This window comes from Rutidosis leptorrhynchoides, chromosome 8, assembly GCF_046630445.1.
Source record: "Rutidosis leptorrhynchoides isolate AG116_Rl617_1_P2 chromosome 8, CSIRO_AGI_Rlap_v1, whole genome shotgun sequence".
NCBI classification, from domain to species: Eukaryota; Viridiplantae; Streptophyta; class Magnoliopsida; order Asterales; family Asteraceae; genus Rutidosis; species Rutidosis leptorrhynchoides.
Window position 1 is genome coordinate 61,737,088 of NC_092340.1, and position 22,674 is coordinate 61,759,761.

Genomic DNA, 22,674 nt, shown 5'->3' on the forward strand with positions numbered 1-22,674 from the left:
AATGCATTACCATTTTTCACATGTTGCAACTTGTAGTCATGTTTTATGTACTTGTAACTTATGCATTAAATTAAATACTAATCTTATAGGTTTACAAACCAGCAAACACACAAAGGGCATTCTAGTAATTCATCATTAAGCTTTTGACTAATTATAAAAAAAATACAACACTATTAAGGGTGTTCAGCTTAGCGATTAGCGATTAAAAGATAATATTATTTGTTTATTACGTTTTTAAAATCGCAAATAATTAAGTATTAGTGTTTGCAAATTCAACTTTAAAATCAATTAATTGTAATTTGAGAAACTCAAAAAGTGAAAATATACCTGATAAATGGATTATCTTATTGTCTTTTCACCTTTTTTTCGTTTCTAATTATTTGTTAATTTATCAAATAATTTGATTTATCAAATAAAACTAATTATTATTATATTATTGAATTATTAAACAACATAATCAAATTCAAATACCATTAATGTATAATATGTTTTGTTACAATAGATTATTTAATTATAATTATTAACATGGCTAATCAACTTTTAAAAACTTAATCCAAACACCCTTAAACACCTTTAAAAAAAAATTTAAACGACAATATCGACATCGAATGCTGTAACTTATCATCCATACATACGTTAAGAGTAAATTTAATTCGCGAAAAATTGATTTGATTTGATTTGATATATACATTATTTTGATTTGATGCATTTAATCAACAATCAATGCATATGGTAGTGTTTTACTGTTTTATAAACGCCCAAGTTTTTACCCCTGCCCCCCAGCCCCACCATCTTCAGGACATGATCCTTTCACACACCCACTAAAATCTTTCTGTCACACCCATCAACACTCCATTTTTATATCAGCATTTGAATTTGAAGTCATAATCTTCTTTATTTCTTTTACAAGTACAAATCTTTTGTTCAAAGAAGGTATGCCCAAATGTTTAGTTCTTATTTCTTTGACATTTATTGTGAAATTGCGGTAATTTAATCCGTTTCGCAGTTTTGTCAGTTTCTGATACTAATTATGCTGATCTCATCTGCAGTTACAGATACTGTTATTTTAGTAGTAAAGATCGAAGCTTTGACATTTATTTACTGATTTTAATCTTAAAGGTTGAAGCTTTAGTGTTAATTTACCGATTTTAGAAGTAAAGATTGAAACTTTAGTATGAAATGAGTGCAATTGTTCCCTGATGTTGGTTTGTCTATACTGAAAATGACACAACAGGTCAACAGTGGCACTAAAAATACCTAAATCTGAGAAATTGGATTAGGGTTTTGTTTTATCTAAGTCGGTTGTACTTAAATTTAAAAAAAGTTGATGATTAAAGACTCTGTTGGCTTTTTAATCTGATATGACCCATTAGATTTTTTTTTTTTTTTTTTTTTTTTTGTAGAAATATAAATATAAATTTGAATTTGTATGATTTCTTTTAGGTAAAGGTATGGAGTCTGGTAATGGGGTTCATATTGAAGATGAAAATGGTGTTATGAATGTGGAGACCAATATAGTGGAATTATCAAAATTGGAAGTGAGTGAACCTTGTGAGGATGTTAATGAAGCTAAAATCCCTAATTCGGTTGAGGGTAAGACTAATGAGGGTACTTCAAAGAAGAATAAAGTGGTGAAAAATGGACCTACAGGTACTTCATTGGCTCGTAAGCCGAAACCTCGTGTAACACAAAGTCTATCTTTCCCTGCTAAACCCCAAAACGAGTCCATGAAGACTAGCGTTGATGGGCACCCCGTGAAGCCACGAGCCGCATTGTCAAACGGAAATGGCTCGAACCCTACTAATAGAAGAGCTTCGGTTGGTGTGAAAACAAAGGAAACGGTTTCAAGTAATGGTGGTGCATCTACCCGAAGAGCCACTTTGGATTCTGTTCCAATCGCGCGTGTGTCACGGGTAAATTCTGAATTACGGCCCTTTGTAGCTTTTAGATTTTTAAAGTTGGTTTATTTATTATTGTCTTTTGTTTTGTTTATTTGTTTGTTTTAGCCAACAAAGTCGAATACAAGTGAAGATGCCCCTTCTGCAGACCCGGTGTATGTTTTACTTTTGACGATTTTGTAAATGCGGTGTTAATGATGTTTTACTTTTTGATTTTTATACAAATTTCAAATTATAACCTTTTTTGAAATTTATAAATTTTCAAACTATGACTTCATGATTAGGAATGTTGCTACTGATGGACAACATAAGAACACTGTGTTAGGTTTTTCTTCTAGATTGGAAGAACGTGCTGAGAAGCGAAAAGAGGTTTTTATTTAAATATTTAAGTCTTTTTCGTTTTATTTCATTAGTTTATAATCGTTTAGACGCGTGTTGACCATGTTTGATCTCTGTGCACTAGTTTTTCTCAAAGATTGAGGAGAAGATTCATGCAAAAGAAGTAGAGAAAACTAATTTGCAAGAGAAATCAAAGGTTTGACTTTTTTAATCTTTATGTAGTCAACTAAGAGGGCAACATTGACTATGATTCTAACTTGTGTAGTTGGTTAAACAGGAAAGCCAAGAAGCAGAGATAAAGCAATTGAGGAAGAGCTTGAAGTTTAAAGCTGCACCGATGCCAAAATTCTACAAAGAACCGCCTCCAAAAGTCGACTTAAAGAAGGTAATTTTGATTATTTGACTTTGTAGTCATGCTACAATCTTGATTTTCATTGAACTTTACATGAATAAAATCATAACATATACTAGTATATGTATGATTGTATGAACCGGTTGACCAAAAAATATTATCTTGTCATAAGCACATTGTCAAAATAGCAACTTCGCATCGTATAATGAAATAGTCATTGCACATCTTTACATCATATTGCTTTTTTTTTTTTGCACTAAACGCTTCGTTCATTGATATATATTTTGCATTTTCATTAAAAACTACAGTAAAAAGCACTGTTACATGAACATGCATGGCATTCAGGTACCTAATTCGTTAGTAGTCTTCGCTTCGGACCACCGATCAGAATATACAAACTTTTATTTTGTTTTTGTATACTTCAAGAATGCCACTCATTGCTAAGTTGAAGTTGTAAGGTTTTCCCTGTTCGGGTTACCCGGGAATGGCGAGTAATCCGACCCCATACTCTAGTGTACGCAGCCCATCAGGAATACTCCCTGGCTGTTTCCAACCCTTCCCTGGCCACTCATTGCTAAGTGTTGATACTTTATTGATGTAAACAATTATACAGTAATAAGTTATTTTTAGTTTTTTACATTGTTTATTGTCGTTTTGTGGTCAATAAGCCTTTTTTAAGATGCAAAACGACAATTATCGAACTATTTAACCATTTTTAAGTTGTTTTGAACCACTTTAACACCTTGTCATTTTCTTTTAATGTTAGAGGTTTCGAACAACGTTAACATCCCGTCTTTTTATATGTTTTAGCTTGTTTGCCACCTGTGATCTAATTTCCTTGATCCGCTACTGGTTACTAGTATAAGTTTTAGTATACTATGCCTTGGATATTGTCGTTCTACAAAATTCGCAATCCATATTGTTAGTAAAAGGTAAAACTTAGAAGGTTTTCCATGTTCGGGCTACCCGGGAGGTCGAGTAATCCAACCCCATACTTTGATGTACGCAGCCCAGCAGGATTACTCCCTGGCAACCCTTCCCTGGCCACCACAATATATTCGTCCTAGACACGATTCGAACATGAGACCCCTCGCAATCCATATTGTTGTATTAGGTAAACATTGTGTGTGATTATTGTTTTTCGGGCCTCTGTTTGACATACGTTTTATGTATACAGATACCACCAACACGCCCAAAATCACCCAAGCTTGGCAGGAACAAGAGTAATGTGGCTGCAACCAGCAACGGAACAACCGTTAGCACACATGTCACCAAAAACACGACCGAGCCGCCTCATGTCAACGCAACAAACGATGATAAAGACACGGCTGCTGTTTCCAAGAAACCGATCAGAAAATCTCTATCCAAAACTCCATCGTCTAAAACTGAAGTCAAATCTGGAAAGTCAAAGGAAAAAGTCGTAAAAACACAAGTCGAAGAAGAAGAGAAAGCATGTGAACCCGCCCAAGAAGCCCCGTCCCCTAATGTTGTTCAAGTTGAAGGCTAAAATCGTCCGGTAATTTGTTTAATAATATGTATCTAATAGAGTTCATTTTCCTGTTTTTACATGTTTTAAGGCTTCTGTTTTGTGAATAGCAACTGTATGTTAGAGTCACATTTTCAAAATTTACCGGTTTTATATGATGCCTGTATGATGATTTATTACTCTTTTACCGGATTGGAGATAAATTGCTTGTCATGTTGTTGATTTTTATACAATAATGAAATGAGATTTCTCTTTTGTTTTGATAAGATGTATCCAAGGGTTTGGTGGTTTTTTATACAATTATGGGATTTCTGGTTTTGTACGTGCAAGCAGATTTCCCTAACCATATGGAAGTTGGTGATTTGATATAAGTTTTATTAAATAACCGATTAAAAGAATACATGTTCAAGTTTTAAAATAAATAAATGAAAAATGTGTGAAGATTTGAAGTGTGTAAAACTTTTAAAGTGTGTAAAGAATCAAACTTAAAGATTATCATTATGTTATGTTGTAAAGTTCTTGAAAGGAAGAAATTTTCAAGTGTTTATAATGAAGTTACAATGCATTGACCTAGCAATTCTGAGCGTGATATGGTGCATATTGCGAAGGGGCAAGCCCTTACAATTGCAATAGCTTGAACCGGATCTGAAGATCAGCGTGATGCAATGGAAGAAAGAAAGATGGTTTTTTTAGAAGGTCACGAGAAGTTTAATGCTTTTAATTAAGCATGTGTGCTTTGACCCCCTTTAGTTGATGTTTCTATAAGGTCTTTTAATGTGGCATAGCATATAGAAGGCAGGCCACCAACGGGGGTCGAACTCCTGACCTCCCCTAAAGAAGGCATGCCAGCAACCGCTGGACCACATCACAACTTCAGTTTAGTGTGAGTTAAGTGAGGTTTTTATGTATGTTTGAGGTTTTTTTTTTATAGTGAAAAGCTATTATTGTTAACACCAAAAGCCAATCGCCCAGTTCAACATAGCACCAAAGGCATGTTAGTAGCAAACCTCCACTACAGATCAATAATGACAAAACATCGCCAATCTAAATAGAAATTGTATGATTGAGGTAGTGACAATAAGTGTTGATGAGATATGGAGTATAAAGGAAATGATAGAATGAAATGTGGTCAAAGTTGTTTATGAACCAAGTGTGGTCTTTGAATGTATATGCAGATTTTTAACTCACTATTTGGTCATGTTGTGGTTTAGTGGTCAAAGATATGCTTTTGGATTGACAAAATTCAAAAGATACGAACATTTAAAGTTCAAAAGATACGACCATTTAAAATCCATCTGCAACAAGCACCACGCAATGTGTGTGGTGTTTAGTGCGTGTTGCTAGGATAATAGGCTGTCTCGGTGATTATCTCGACAACACACACCAATCACCAAACATCACGCACGGTCAGTGGCGAATTTAGGATGATACCTCGATGGGGTCTCAAAAAAATTTTCAAAGCTAATTAGGATTTTAAAGGTTATTTACCTCAAAATAACTATAAATTCTAATAATATATATGAAGTCTTATAACTAAATTTAACGGTGTCTTGTACAATTTGAAGACTAAATGGTCCAAAAATTTTCCAAGGTTGTGGGGTCATAGGACCCCACTCCCATGCTACTAGATTCGCCCTTGCGCACCGTGTTTGGTGAAGGTGCATTTTCGCAATTACGATTTTTTAAGACCATATTGTTAAACACTTCATGATATTAAGGTAATTTGACCAATTTTTTATTGGAGAACCCATCCGTTTATAATAAATTGGGCTCAAGAGAAATAATTACTCGGTATATTTTACAGGAATAATAGAATTCTTAACAACCCATTTTCTGGGTTCTCAATTTTTAAATGGACTTGTTTAGTTTAAAAATTTCTGGATCAGCCCAATATGAACATCTGTAATCACGTATTCACGTCCATGTTTCTTTAGTTCAACTTCACAAACGTTTGTTCCAGTGTTGACACGCATAAAAATGCATTCCTCGTACAGTCGTACTTACAAGATACCATATATTTAAAATGTGCACGTGAATTGCTATAAGGTCGACATATAGTCTGTTTTAGACTTTTAGTCGCCTATGATATCTATACATTATTATAAAGCACGTGTCATTATGCTTACGTGTCATCTCCTCAATTAATCAAATTTAAATTATCTTACGTGTCATTCTATTAATTAATATGAATTATACATAATCCTATGTGTCACTCTATTATTAAATTAAAGTAAATATTAAATTAATAATTAATAAAATATGGCAATGATCTTAAATTAATAGATACTCCGTGATTGTTACCTTATATAAAAGATAATATTAATAATAACATTAATTAGTGATTTTTTGAATAGAATCCGTGATTTAATATTATCTTTATATGATAATATTATATAAATAAAATATTAATATAAAAATATATTAAAGATTTATATTCAATACTCCGTGATTTCTAATGGTTATACTCCTCCAGGGTTCTTTGTTTCCGGTATATAACAAATGTAATATCATCATCCTTTACACTATTTTAAGCAAATATTCAATTTTTTTCGATTTCAATATGGTAGAATAAAATAGCAAATATTGAATAAGGTATTTCAAGTAAAAAAAACTTAAATTATTATATGGTATCTGCTTTTCCCCCCAAAAAAAAAAAATAAATAAAAAAAAAGTTACATATGGTATCCTTAAACATATTCCTAAATTAAAATATCAGTTTGCATTCATATGTAGTCGGAATTTAGTTTCAATTGAAACTTGAAGAACAAAATAAACTTTGATGATGTGGTGTAACACACAAATATACAACAAAATTCATGTGACTCTTCACGATAATACAAATATATACTTAAACGTCATTTATTAAAATATATATAATTATATTTATTTTAATAAACTTATAACTGAGGAGTACAAGACCCATATCAATATGATTACTTTTTACATGTACATGATGACCTAGATAATAAGTATGAGAAAGATTTTGTCTACCCAAATATAATAAGTAAATTAAAAGAAGATTAAAGTAATACTATTAGGATTACTAAAAAAATAAATTTTTAAATATGTTTAATTACTTTTGAGTTAAATAATACGAGTAATTAAGTTAAGTTCCAAAATTATATTTTTTTCACGGTTTTTTACATACCCATGCAACGCACGGGCTCAAAAACCTAGTAATATTATATTATATAGTATCTATGGACTATGGTCCTTATCCGTAACAAATAATTGATAGTACGTTTGTCGAATCCACATAAATAAGGTACCCATGGTGCATTACAGCATTGTCTCTCTATATGTCTTATCAAACATATTCATTATTGTATATTTAGTTATATAAAAAAATGAAGACGGAAAGTTATTTTGTAATGACCCGTCAAAATCGTTATTGACGCCGTCATTAACAAACGGTCCAACAACATGATTAATTGGTTATATGCATTCTATATGACACATTGTAATCAAAAGTGCATTCATTGTTTTCAAAAGTTTTCAATTCAAAATGTTAACCAACAATTTTAAAAGTAATATAGTTCAAAGTATATATAAAAAGTACGTAATTTAGTAAAATGAAAATAGGCAAGCATGCGACTCTTCAACGAATCTAAGTTTGACTTCTAAACCACATGGGAAGAAATAAATAAGCACATGAGAAATACATGCTTAAAGACGTCAACATAAAATTGATGAGATTAACAGTTACCAAACTATGGGATTTGCGTCTCAAACTCACAATAAAATAAAATAAGTACTTGTGTCCAAAATGTATAACAGTATAAGCATGCATGAACGTAAAATAAACTTTGAAAATCAGTAAGCATGTATTGCTTTTATTCTAATCCAAAAAATGTAAATAGTTTAAAAATAGGGACTATAAACTCACCTCGAAAGCACAACAAATAAATCACAAACAGTTCAGCAAACAAAACCACGTTAGAATGTCGTACTAAACTTAGAGATACAAGTTGGTCAAACAAAATCTAAAACTAGGTCGGGTCAAAATGCAATCATAATTCTATAGCTCGACTTCGACTCAAACGTCTTTAACAAAATTCCAAAGTTTAACGTGTTTTAGAAAACAATCATGTGATAAACGTCACGTGTATAGTTTAAGACAACCTTTGACTCACAAATGTTGACCAAAAATGAATGTAACTGAGTTTGAATGTTCACTACACAAGTTCACAGTTACATGTTAAGTACATTTCAGTAAAAAGTAATGCTCGGTAGTGACACTGCTCGATTTAAACCAACAAGCACTTCATCGCCACTCAACACTACACAATCTTTATATATTTGACCACGAGATAAGTAATGTAACTCATTTTACTACACAAAACTAACTGACTTAAAAAGTTCCAATATTTGACTAATTAAAAGTCAAACTCTACAAGCTAGTTTTCACAAATCTTCTCGGTTTAACAATGTGGTTGTACACAAAAAAAATACCATTAAATAAACAAAATATCAAACGGCGTAATGCCACATGAGAAAGTTTGATTATCAAATATAAAAATTTTACAATAAGTTTCAGACTTTAATCCCGTGTCATTAATTTACAAACTCAATTCGTTTACAAATTCACCAGTTTAAAATTTAACATTACAACAGTAACTTTAAAAATCTATAGAAAAATAACTGCAATTTCAAGTAATCGCCGATTGAAGAAGCATCAATTTTTAGTTGAAAAGCTACTGTAAAATCCCCAAGTCCTAAATCAATGTAGAAAAACCGCAATAACAAAATATGTTTAATTATGTCAAATCAGTTTTCAGATCGTATTTTGATCAAATCGTTTGAACCATTCGTTCGATTAACGCGTTTTCTATATGAAAAATTATGTACTCTTCATGAACAATTCAAATCTTAAATAATATCATACATATATGATCATCTACTAACCCATAAAATTAGATTCAAATTTGGAATTTTAGAAAAATACACAAACGTTAATTTAACGCACATACGCATATGTACAATTAAAGATTCGGGTCACGGACTATGTTACACTATGAATATGAACAAAATCAAAGATTTAAAAACTTAGGGCTTCATAAATATAACTAAAAAAGCAAAAACTAAACCGTAGATGTGTAGAGGAGAATGATATGGCCAAAATAGACGGTTTTATTTGTGCGGTGTCGTTAGATCGCAACACGTCAGAATTAGCTACCAAAAGAGAGTAATGATTTTATTATTTATATTTAGCTGGGGTTTCCCAGCTATAACTCACCTAATTGTCTTCCTTTTAACGAGTAAGTGGTAAATATAACTTAGGTTCGTATTTTTGTATGTTTGTTCAGTAACGTGGGACAAAAGTGCCTAAATAGTTAACCCTAGTGACAAGAGGTGATAAATTAAGATTAACTACTAATATTATAATATAACTGTAAAGATAAAGATAGATAGGTGTGAAGAATAGAATCTGACGAGGAACTATCACAAAAGTTTAACTTCCTAGAATAAACACTAAACCTCAATCAACTAGGCTATGAACCTAACTGATTTGTCACTAAGAGTTTAGACCTTGAAGATTCTGGCTAAGACGGATAACCCTACTCCCAACGTTAACCTTAGAGGGTTTAAACAACCTTATAGATAGAATTCTAGGTACATGAACAAAGTGGTATATCCCTAAAGGAAAGTCTCAGCTTTTCTTAATCCTAGTTGGTCTAACTAAAGCAATATTCCACCACTTATACTAAGCTATGCCTTAACATTAACAGATGTGCAATATTAGATATTCGAAAGTACTGCTAATTGGATTAGAGATCTCTCCTTTGCGATCACTTACTCAACCCCGGATCATCTTACAACATCTCAAGAACGTTGCTTCTGACGCCAATCATGCTTCTGAGCAAACCAGTGTTCACTGAACTCTATATTGCCTACTCTAATCACAATCTAAATGGGCAACTCTTCTTTGACGAATAAATGGTTATTCGTACGTAGGTACTATATCCCTATTGTGACGTTAAGCACACATAACTACTTACCTTGTATCCTAGGGTTGATCAAGTCCTAATACTAGGTTATGGTCACGTGAATAAGCGAAAAGGGTGATCCGTAAATTAAACTTCTAAACGGTCAAGGTTCCAATATAACAATAGCATAAGTTTCAGATAAGGTATTCAACACATAATGAACATTTGTAACAGATAGATAGGCATGCAAGATGAAAGCAACTTAAGATAACTTTATTAAATTAAGAAAAGCGTTCACCGTTTACAAACGAGATCCAAACCATTACAAGTGCTGACATCCCCTAGACCGCTCCTATTACAATCTTCGGCGTTCGCCTCCGGGTACTTAATTTCCCGTTCGAAGGTGAGAAGGCCTTGAAAGCTCTAGTGAGAGAAAGTGTATTGTAGTGAGAGAGTGAAGAGAGGTGTGTTGAAAATGGATGACAAAAAGCCTTTAAATAGAAGTGAAAATGGCCTGCAAACGACTGCAAGCCGTTTGGCAAGCCGTTTGGCATGCCGTTTGGTGTGGCCGTTTGCTAGACCAGCCCGTTTGATGTGCTCGTTTGTATGGTCCGTGTGGCAGGCCGTTTACCATACTGGCAAGCCGTTTGGCAGACCGTTTGGCTTGCTGATTTGCTGGATCGTAACTTGATTTCTTGTCTTTCATCGTTTTCGCTCTAGAATCTTCGTTTTAGCTCCGATTCTCTTGATTCTTTTTGCATCATCTTCGTAATTACCTTACCTACAAATTTAATAGAAAAGGCGATTATTTTACCGACAAGGTTTTGAACTTTATGCTTTTGGGACTCAATATCGAGGGTAAAAACGTGACTTTTTAGCCGATATCAGAGAACGATACGAGCGCATGACTATAATCAAGTTTGAATTATGATGAAGATTTAATGGTGAATGATAGTGGCATGGGTGTCGACGGTCAAGAGAGAAAAGAGAGGGAAGAGAGACAAAGTTGGGCAAGTGAATGAATGAGATTTGGTAAACCCTACATCTAATTAAATCACAAAGTTACACAAACTTCCTCCCCCATCAAAACCGATCGGCCCTATGGCCTTGGAGCCCAAGTCACAACTTTTTTTTTATACAATTTGACACGAAACATTATAAGCCTAATTATTTATGAATATGAAAACGATAAATCACTTACGGTTTGTAATGAGTGTTGAGTTTTACACTAAAAATAAATAATAACATTTATTATCGTTGTATTAGTCTATAAATACCTATTATAATAATATTTATAAATAAATGAATTACAACACCGAAGCGTGATTTCATCAAAAATAGTTGTAAGGTTTTCTCAGTTCGGGTTACCCGGAATGAGCGAGTAATTCGACCACATACTCTACTGTATGCAGCCCATCAGGAATACTCCCTGGTTGTTTTCATCCCTTCTCTAACCACCCCAAGATTCAAACCTGAGTGCAAGGATGTCATGGGCCAGAACCACTGGGCTACCTTGGGATGGTTAATCATAAAGAACATCTAACGCTCGTTTGGGATGATTTCATCAAAATAAAACATAAAGGACATCTAACGCTTGTCAAGTTTAATCATCAAAATAAAGAATAAAACTTATTATCATCCAAATACACATACAATAATATTACATAATGCTTAATGCAAATTATAACGTAAAAATGTTATTTCCCAAACATACAACATAAAAAGTTAACTAGCGGTTGTTAAAAAACTAATGAAAAATTAACGCAAAAGAGTAGGGTCGTTACACTATTGGTCTAGCAGTATCGAGGAATGGTTATGGATTTAAGTCTAGAGGTGGACATTTGTAGGTATTCGTGAAGAAATTGTGTAGGACGTTTGAATTTATCTTAAAAAAGTATAAAGAAATGAACTTATGAGATATTTTAAATAATGTGAATAACATTACAAAAGTATGAATAACACACACAACGAAATTATGTAATTTTATTTCTCTAGTATTTTTAATTTATCAAAGGCAAACACACACTCGTATCATGAATATCCATAAATATTTACAAATAGTTTTACTTAAACACTTAAACTCACAATATTAAGATTGACGAGTTATCTAGATAAAGACTCTTTTATTACGAAGTTGTGTAGTTACATGACTATTTTTTTTAAAAGCATGCATTAAATTATATATATATACACAGACGAGTACAAAGAACCAAAACGAGCAGCAGCGAGGCTTATGAACCTATGCAAAATCTGCATGTCACGCTGACTATCTGTACATTTACAAACGAAGGCCACGAAGCTTATAAAGAAAATACAATCTTAACCTACACATGTTCTAGTACATGAATTAGCGACATAAAAACCCGGATTTATCATCCATTCGTGCCATTCCAAGCGGGCCTTTTTGATTCGATTTGAAATCCAAACGAAGCTGTTAGATTGCACCTCGAATAAAATAGATGAATTATTCCAGTCTTTCCTTCTAAAAACCTTGTCATTTCTTGCTTTCCATAGAGAATAACAGCCTACCCATTTGACGGCTTCCCATATTGAACTCCCAAAGCTTGTGAAGGAGGTGAAGATCGAATCATTTGCCAACGGATCTAAGATGTTTACTTTATCAGCCGGAATGTTCCACCACTTTAGAAAACCTTTCCAAAAATCGACAGCTTTACGACATTTTATCAGTGTATGGTCTACGGTTTCAATTTCAACTTCGCATAGTGGACACAAAACCGAATCTAAATCAATACCACATTTGTCAAGTTCATAACACACCGGTAACCTTTTTAGCTTGGCCCTCCAAACAGATATTTCCACCTTTTGAGGGATTGTCTTGTTGCGAGTTGTTTCGATGATCGAATTACCAAGTTACAGTTTTTTTCGTCGATTAAAATTGCGAGATGTTTCGTGGTAAACTCACCATCGACTCCTAGACTCCATCTTATTTTATCTTGCGTTGATGTGTGAAGCAGAACTGAGGAAATCAAGTTTGTAAGGTCGTCAAACTCATCTATTGCTCTACCTCGAGGCTCCCTAGACCACTACCAGGTGACGGCTGCTGAAGCATTCCCATGACCCATTTTGTCGTGAACCGAAACATTTTTGTCCACTTCCAGCGCATAAAGCCTCTGATGTGTATCCTTTAGTGGGGCGTTCCCGATCCAATTGTCCAACCAAAATTTGATTGAGCTACCATCCCCTATGACTTTGGTGTAGGAGTTTGAGAAAACAATGCCCATGCTATCGATGATGCAACCCGCTTTAATAATGTTGAACCACCTAGCACTGCCACATGAAAATTGTGAAATGTTAGTGTCACCCAACCCGCCACCCGGCCCATATATGCTAGATATAATCTTTTACCATAAGACGTTAGGGTTTGTTTTAAAACACCACCACCACCATTTCCTCATAATGCAAGGTTTTTTTAAACGAGTGAACCAATATTTAAACCCCCGACCTATATGGTAGAAGAACCCTATCCCATTTTACCCAAGAAAGTTTTTTCCCCAACCCCGACCAACCCCAAAAGAAATTACACCTTATTGATTCGAGTAGCTTGATCACACTTGTAGGAGCTCTGAATAGGGAAAAGAAGTATAATGGCAAACTACTAAGCACCGATTTCATGAGGGTAAGTCGACCACCAAACGATATTGATTTTGCTTTCCATTCCGAGAGTCGTTTCTTAAGTTTTTCTATAACCGGGATCCAAGTACTAGCTTTATTCATTTTTATTCCCACAAGAATCCCTAGGTATGTTACAGGTAAAGTGTCAGGTGTACAATTGAATCTAGCAGCCATCTCATCAAGTTCTTCCTTAGATACACCTATACCAAAAAGTCTACTTTTTTCAAAGTTCACCTTTAATCTCGAGAGATCCTCGAAACACTTTAGCAGCTTCATAACGTTTGACACATTGTTTCGATGCCAATTACCGAAAAAATCATATCATCGGCGTATTGTAAGTGGGATACAATTATATCTGCACAACCAACCCCAACTCCCTTTAAAATTCCATTGGCTACAGCTTTTTGCGTGAGTATGTTCAAGCCCTCAACTGCTATGATGAACAAGAAAGGAGAAATAGGGTCTCCTTGCCTAACCCCTCGTTTCAGTTTGAATTCGTGCGTTGGAGAGCCATTAACAAGGATTGAAATGGACGATGAGGAGAGACACGACATAATCCATTTAATCCATTTTTTTGCCAAAACCTAAGCATTTCATGATTTCTTCTATATAATCCCACTTAAGGCAGTCGAATGCCTTCTCGAAATCTACCTTGAAAACAAAGCCTCTTTTCTTTTTTCTTTTCAATTCGTCAATAACTTCATTCACGATAAGAACACTATCTAGGATAAACCTATTCTTCATAAAAGCACTTTGTTCGATGCCAATTACTTTGTGAATCACTTTTGCAAGTCGGTTTGACAACACTTTGTATATGCTGCTGATGAGGATTATAGGCCTACACTTGTAAGATATCTTCTTTGATCAGCCAAATTTTTTTTAAAAGATATCTTCTTTTAAACCAAAAAGATCTTCTTTGACACATTGTTTCTGTAAGGATATTAGGACCCAAAACAACGCAAGTGATTCAACAAGATCACTCACCGATAGTAACTCTACAAGATTACTAACTCACTTAATGAACGAAAGATTATAAATGCAAGAAATGTAAATCGACACAAGAGATAACGTGGTTATATGCAATCGTTGTGATTGCTTTAGTCCACAGACCAACTAGAGAATGTATTTACTGAATATTTGTGGTGTGTTTACAATGAGTTACAATAGGGTCTATTTATAGAATGGTTTAAGGAGTAAGCTAAAAACAATTCCTTAAAGCTTCATGTGAGTTTCCTGACAGCTTCATGGAAGCTACATGTGAGTTTCCTGACAGCTTCGTGGAAGCTACATGTGAATTTCCTCACAACTTTGTAGAAGCTACATGTGAGTTTTCTAACAACTTCATGGAAGCTACATGTGAGTTTCCTAACAACTTCGTGGAAGCTACATGTGAGTTTCCTAACAACTTCTTGGAAGCTTCGTGTGAGTTTCCTGGAATCTTCCCTCTAATTGTTTAAAGTTCTCCATATCTCCAACAATCTCCCACTCGGAGACTTTGAACAAACCCAAGCTTCGTCAACCCAAAATATCAACGATCTAACCAAGAACGTTAAACCACCATTATACCGCCAAACTCCATTTGGGACACGCACACTTAACACATACTTCGGATGAGCAGAATTTCGATACAAGGTCTTCAACACTACTTGTTAAAATTGAAACATTAACTCTCTAATTCTCTAGTTGGGGTCTTCTCTCATCAATTCATTAGAAGACCAATTGAGGTAATGCAAAACCTCAATTTCTCTGTTGTAACAACCATAGTAAACATATCAGCAGGATTCTTCGTACCAAGGATTTTCTCCAATAATAAAGTACCATCATTTATATGTTGTCGAATAAAATGATACCTTATCTTGATGTGTTTCGTACGACTATGAAACACCGAATTCTTCCCAAGATGAACCGCACTTTGATTATCACAATTCATGACGCAATAGTCTTGTATTTTACCCAACTCACCTAAGAAGTTTTTCAACCAAACAAGCTCTTTAGAAACTTCTCCAATAGCCATATATTCGGCTTCGGTGGTTGATAAAGCAACACTCTTTTGTAGTCGAGATATCCAACTAACCGCCGTCTTCCCTATTGTGAAAACATAACCCGTAGTGCTTTTCCCCGAATCATCACATCCACCCAAATCAGCATCCGCATAACCCCTAAGTATGAGATTGTTTTTAGAGAAACACAATCCCATATTAGATGTACCTTTCAAATAACGAAGCAACCATTTGACCCCTTCCCAATGCTCTTTCCCTGGATTAGACATATAACAACTTACAACTCCCACTGCTTGAGCAATATCGGGTCTTGTACAAACCATGGCATACATAATACTACCCACGACCGATGCATATAGAACCTTTTCCATATCCGTTTTGTCTTTTATCATCTTTGGTGATTGACTTTTCGATAACTTAATCGTGCTACCCAAAGGCATAGTGTAGTGACCTGAGCTTTTCCATGTTTATATATATTAATTGAGATTGATATTTACATGATTAAATATTTCCAACATGTTAAGCAATCAAACTTGTTAAGACATGATTAATTGAAGTATGTTTCATATAGACAATTGACCACCCAAGTTGACCGGTGATTCACGAACGTTAAAACTGGTAAAAACTATATGATGACATATATATGGATATATATATATATATATATATATATATATATATATATATATATATATATATAGTTAACATGATACTATGATAAGTAAACATATCATTAAGTATATTAACAATGAACTATATATGTAAAAACAAGACTACTAACTTAATGATTTTTAAACAAGACATATATGTAACGATTATCGTTGTAAAGACATGTAATGTATATATATCATATTAAGAGATATTCATACATGATAATATCATGATAATATAATAATTTAAAATCTCATTTGATATTATAAACATTGGGTTAACAACATTTAACAAGATCGTTAACCTAAAGGTTTCAAAACAACACTTACATGTAACGACTAACGATGACTTAACGACTCAGTTAAAATGTATATACATGTAGTGTTTTAATATGTATTTATACACTTTAGAAAGACTTCAATACACTTATCAAAATACTTCTACTTAACAAAAATGCTTACAATTACATCCTCGTTCAGTTTCATCAACAATTCTACTCGTATGCACCCGTATTCGTACTCGTACAATACACAGCTTTTAGATGTATGTACTATTGGTATATACACTCCAATGATTAGCTCTTAGCAGCCCATGTGAGTCACCTAACACATGTGGGAACCATCATTTGGCAACTAGCATGAAATATTTCATAAAATTACAAAAATATGAGTAATCATTCATGACTTATTTACATGAAAACAAAATTACATATCCTTTATATCTAATCCATATACCAACGACCAAAAACACCTACAAACACTTTAATTCTTCAATTTTCTTCATCTAATTGATCTCTCTCAAGTTCTATCTTCAAGTTCTAAGTGTTCTTCATATATTCTACAAGTTCTAGTTACATAAAATCAAGAATACTTTCAAGTTTGCTAGCTCACTTCCAATCTTGTAAGGTGATCATCCAACCTCAAGAAATCTTTGTTTCTTACAGTAGGTTATCATTCTAATACAAGATAATAATCATATTCAAACTTTGGTTCAATTTCTATAACTATAACAATCTTATTTCAAGTGATGATCTTACTTGAACTTGTTTTCGTGTCATGATTCTGCTTCAAGAACTTCGAGCCATCCAAGGATCCGTTGAAGCTAGATCCATTTTTATCTTTTCCAGTAGGTTTATCCAAGGAACTTAAGGTAGTAATGATGTTCATAACATCATTCGATTCATACATATAAAGCTATCTTATTCGAAGGTTTAAACTTGTAATCACTAGAACATAGTTTAGTTAATTCTAAACTTGTTCGCAAACAAAAGTTAATCCTTCTAACTTGACTTTTAAAATCAACTAAACACATGTTCTATATCTATATGATATGCTAACTTAATGATTTAAAACCTGAAAACACGAAAAACACCGTAAAACCGGATTTACGCCGTCGTAGTAACACCGCGGGCTGTTTTGGGTTAGTTAATTAAAAACTATGATAAACTTTGATTTAAAAGTTGTGATTCTGAGAAAATGATTTTTATTATGAACATGAAACTATATCCAAAAATTATGGTTAAACTCAAAGTGGAAGTATGTTTTCTAAAATGGTCATCTAGACGTCGTTCTTTCGACTGAAATGACTACCTTTACAAAAACGACTTGTAACTTATTTTTCCGACTATAAACCTATACTTTTTCTATTTAGATTCATAAAATAGAGTTCAATATGAAACCATAGCAATTTGATTCACTCAAAACGGATTTAAAATGAAGAAGTTATGGGTAAAACAAGATTGGATAATTTTTCTCATTTTAGCTACGTGAAAATTGGTAACAAATCTATTCCAACCATAACTTAATCAACTTGTATTGTATATTATGTAATCTTGAGATACCATAGACACGTATACAATGTTTCGACCTATCATGTCGACACATCTATATATATTTCGGAACAACCATAGACACTCTATATGTGAATGTTGGAGTTAGCTATACAGGGTTGAGGTTGATTCCAAAATATATATAGTTTGAGTTGTGATCAATACTGAGATACGTATACACTGGGTCGTGGATTGATTCAAGATAATATTTATCAATTTATTTCTGTACATCTAACTGTGGACAACTAGTTGTAGGTTACTAACGAGGACAGCTGACTTAATAAACTTAAAACATCAAAATATATTAAAAGTGTTGTAAATATATTTTGAACATACTTTGATATATATGTATATATTGTTATAGGTTCGTGAATCAACTAGTGGCCAAGTCTTACTTCCCGACGAAGTAAAAATATGTGAAAGTGAGTTATAGTCCCACTTTTAAAATCTAATATTTTTGGGATGAGAATACATGCAGGTTTTATAAATGATTTACAAAATAGACACAAGTACGTGAAACTACATTCTATGGTTGAATTATCGAAATCGAATATGCCCCTTTTTATTAAGTCTGGTAATCTAAGAATTAGGGAACAGACACCCTAATTGACGCGAATCCTAAAGATAGATCTATTGGGCCTAACAAACTCCATCCAAAGTACCGGATGCTTTAGTACTTCGAAATTTATATCATATCCGAAGGGTGTCCTGGAATGATGGGGATATTCTTATATATATGCATCCTGTTAATGTCGGTTACCAGGTGTTCACCATATGAATGATTTTTATCTCTATGTATGGGATGTGTATTGAAATATGAAATCTTGTGGTCTATTATTATGATTTGATATATATAGGTTAAACCTATAACTCACCAACATTTTTGTTGACGTTTTAAGCATGTTTATTCTCAGGTGATTATTAAGAGCTTCCGCTGTCGCATACTTAAATAAGGACGAGATTTGGAGTCCATGCTTGTATGATATTGTGTAAAAACTGCATTCAAGAAACTTATTTTGTTGTAACATATCTGTATTGTAAACCATTATGTAATGGTCGTGTGTAAACAGGATATTTTAGATTATCATTATTTGATAATCTACGTAAAGCTTTTTAAACCTTTATTGATGAAATAAAGGTTATGGTTTGTTTTAAAATGAATGCAGTCTTTGAAAAACGTCTCATATAGAGGTCAAAACCTCGCAACGAAATCAATTAATATGGAACGTTTTTAATCAATAAGAACGGGACATTTCAGTTGGTATCCGAGCGTTGGTCTTAGAGAACCAGAATTTTGCATTAGTGTGTCTTATCGAGTTTGTTAGGATGCATTAGTGAGTCTGGACTTCGACCGTGTTTAATTGAAAAATGATTGCTTAACAAATTTTGTTCGAAACTATATATTTTTAACATGTGAATATTATGTGATATATTAATCTCTTAACGCGTTTGATATTATGTGATAGATGTCTACCTCTAGAACAAGTCCCATTGACTCACCTAATAATAATGAAGAGTTAAATGTAAATTGTAATGATTCGTGGACTGATTCACAAGTTCCCGAAGAGGAACCGGAAGAAGAGTCGGAACCGGAAGAAGAATCGGAACCGGAAGAAGAATCGGAACCGGATGAAGAAATAGAACCGGTGGGGGAAATAATAAAATGGTTAAGTAAAAGAAAATCCTCAACCAACCGACCAAGGTTAATTATGGTCAATGGTGTTTCCGCCAAGGAAGCAAAATATTGGGAGGATTACCAATTCTCCGATGAATCGGATTCCGACGAGAATTCCGATGATGTTATAGAAATTACCCCAACTGAATTTAAAAAGGCAAAAGAAAATAATAAGGGAAAGGGCATAAAAATAGAGAAATCTAATTCCAACCCCGATGAACTTTATATGTATCGTCAACCCCCGAAGTCCTTAAGTTGTAACAATGACCCGGGAACCTCTAAACCACCAGGTTTTTCTAAACCAATGTGGAAAACGACGGCTCGTATTAGGGGAACATCATATATCCCTAGAAATTTGACAAAACGAACCAAAACCGAAGAAGAAGAAACAAGCGAGTCGGAATAAGATAGTTGTATTCGTGTGGTGTAATATATGTAATATAGTATGCTTATGCTTTATGATATATGTAAAAATTGCTTGTATTAATAAGTATTTTTTTTTATGAATCTAACTCTTGTCTATTTTACAGTATAAAAACACAAAATGGATAGACAACCCAATATTTTAAGAGACCTACCCGGAGACATGATTGATGAAATCTTGTCTAGAGTCGGTCAGAATTCTTCGGCACAACTATTTAAGGCGAGATCAGTTTGTAAGACATTCGAAGAACGTTCCAAGAATGCCTTGGTTTATAAAAGGCTTTCGTTCGAAAGATGGGGGATATCACATTGGGAAATCCATAAGTTACAATGTGTTTACTTTGACGCATATATTGCAGGGAACCCAAATGCTATTTTACGCAATGGGTTAAGAAATTATTTTGACTCAATATATCCGAATATTGGACTTCGTGATTTAGAAAAAGCGGCTAACATGCAACATAAAGAAGCATGTTATGCTTACGGATTAGTAATGTTCGCTTCTCACCAAAGTGAGAACAAGAACATCGGGCTACAACTATTAAACAAAACGTTCCCACAAGTGACGGAGTCGGTAATTGGGGTAAGAAATGAGGTTTTTAGATTGTTACGGGACTGTTGGACATTACGTAACCCTCGTCCCTTTGACGACGTTACAACACGCTGTCTTATCAACGGCCATAACGGTTATGTTCCACAAGACCAAGGATGGGAAGTAATCCTAGTAAAACCAGAATGCATGACTTGTTTCTGGACGTATGAATTACGTGTCTTTATTGACTTTGCTGAACGACTTGTGTACTAGCTAGAATTATCTTCACAACCATCTTGTATCAAATTTATTGTGTGCTATATTTCATGCTATATGTAAAATAAGCGGTATTGTAAGTTTGTAAAATATTGTGTAAAAGTTTGAACGCAAAATATTATTATAATCAGTTTTTCATATAGAATTGTAGTAGTTGAATTGTATATTAGCTACTAAGTATGAACTTAACGGGTAGGTACTACCCGAATTTAAACTTATAAAACGCTAATATGAAGAAAAAGCTTTTATAAATGAGTTCATATTATGCTACGAAATACTATTAACTACACTTAATATTCTGTATGATTAACTTGTTCCATTTGACTATTTTGAAGGAAATGGCACCGACTACTCGACACACCGTGAATATGAATGAAGAGGAATTCTGTACTTTTCTAGCTTCGAACATAGCTGCAGTACAGGCTGCGCTACATACCAACAATAACCTTGGATCTGGCAGTACAGGAAATCGTGTAGGATGCACCTACAAAGAATTCACTGCCTGCAAACCTTTGGAATTTGATGGAACCGAAGGACCGATCGGATTGAAACGGTGGACCGAGAAGGTCGAATCGGTGTTTGCCATAAGTAAGTGTACTGAAGAGGACAAAGTGAAGTACGCTACACATACCTTCACAGGTTCTGCGTTAACATGGTGGAATACCTATCTAGAGCAAGTGGGACAAGATGATGCGTACGCACTACCGTGGTCAGCATTCAAGCACTTGATGAACGAGAAGTACCGTCCCAGAACCGAGGTCAATAAGCTCAAGACAGAACTTAGAGGGTTACGAACCCAAGGATTTGATATTACTACGTATGAAAGACGATTCACAGAATTGTGCCTATTGTGTCCGGGAGCATTCGAAGATGAGGAAGAGAAGATCGACGCGTTTGTGAAAGGATTACCGGAAAGAATCCAAGAAGATATAAGTTCACACGAGCCCGCCTCCATACAACAGGCATGTAGAATGGCTCACAAACTAGTGAACCAGATTGAAGAAAGAATTAAAGAACAGACTGCTGAAGAGGCCAATGTGAAGCAAGTCAAAAGAAAGTGGGAGGAAAACGGTGATAAGAATCACCAATACAACAACAACAGCAATTACAACAATAATCGCAACAATTATCCCAACAATCGCAACATCAATCGCAACTACAATAAACGGCCCAACAACAACAACAACAACAACAACAACAACAACTACAACAATCATCCCAACAACAATAATAACCGCAACAACAACAACAATCAGAAGCAGCTATGCCAAAGGTGTGAAAAGTATCACTCGGGGTTCTGCACCAAATTTTGCAACAAGTGTAAAAGAAATGGTCATAGCGCGGTGAAGTGTGAGGTCTACGGACCAGGGGTTAATAGAACGAAAGGAACAAATGGCGTCGGAACGAGTAATGGCAGAGCAAGTAGTGTCGAAGCAAGTTATGCCAATGTAGTTTGTTATAAATGTGGAAAACCGGGCCACATTATTAGAAATTGCCCGAACCAGGAGAACACGAATGGACAAGGCCGCGGAAGAGTTTTCAATATTAATGCGGCAGAGGCACAGGAAGACCCGGAGCTTATTACGGGTACGTTTCTTATTGACAATAAATCTGCTTACGTTTTATTTGATTCGGGTGCGGATAGAAGCTATAT

General features: G+C 34.2%; 1 protein-coding gene across 1 annotated transcript; it reads left to right on the forward strand.

Annotated features, from left to right (window-relative positions):
- The first annotated feature begins 796 nt into the window (after positions 1-796).
- On the forward strand, positions 797-4,230 carry LOC139862260 (protein WVD2-like 5). Its single transcript, XM_071850834.1, has 7 exons — positions 797-933; positions 1,444-1,913; positions 2,007-2,053; positions 2,183-2,267; positions 2,362-2,433; positions 2,515-2,622; positions 3,767-4,230. The coding sequence occupies exons 2-7, from the start codon at positions 1,452-1,454 to the stop codon at positions 4,094-4,096; spliced, it is 1,104 nt and encodes a 367-aa protein (XP_071706935.1). The 5' UTR covers positions 797-933; positions 1,444-1,451; the 3' UTR covers positions 4,097-4,230.
- Positions 4,231-22,674: the final 18,444 nt, after the last annotated feature.

Excerpts from the sequence above, each read along its gene's own strand:
- LOC139862260 (XM_071850834.1), top strand. The coding sequence starts at position 1,452 with ATGGAGTCTGGTAATGGGGTTCATATTGAAGATGAAAATGGTGTTATG. Across the intron at positions 2,054-2,182 it reads GCCCCTTCTGCAGACCCGGT|GAATGTTGCTACTGATGGAC; the intron begins GTATGTTTTACT and ends CTTCATGATTAG. Across the intron at positions 2,623-3,766 it reads CAAAAGTCGACTTAAAGAAG|ATACCACCAACACGCCCAAA; the intron begins GTAATTTTGATT and ends TTATGTATACAG.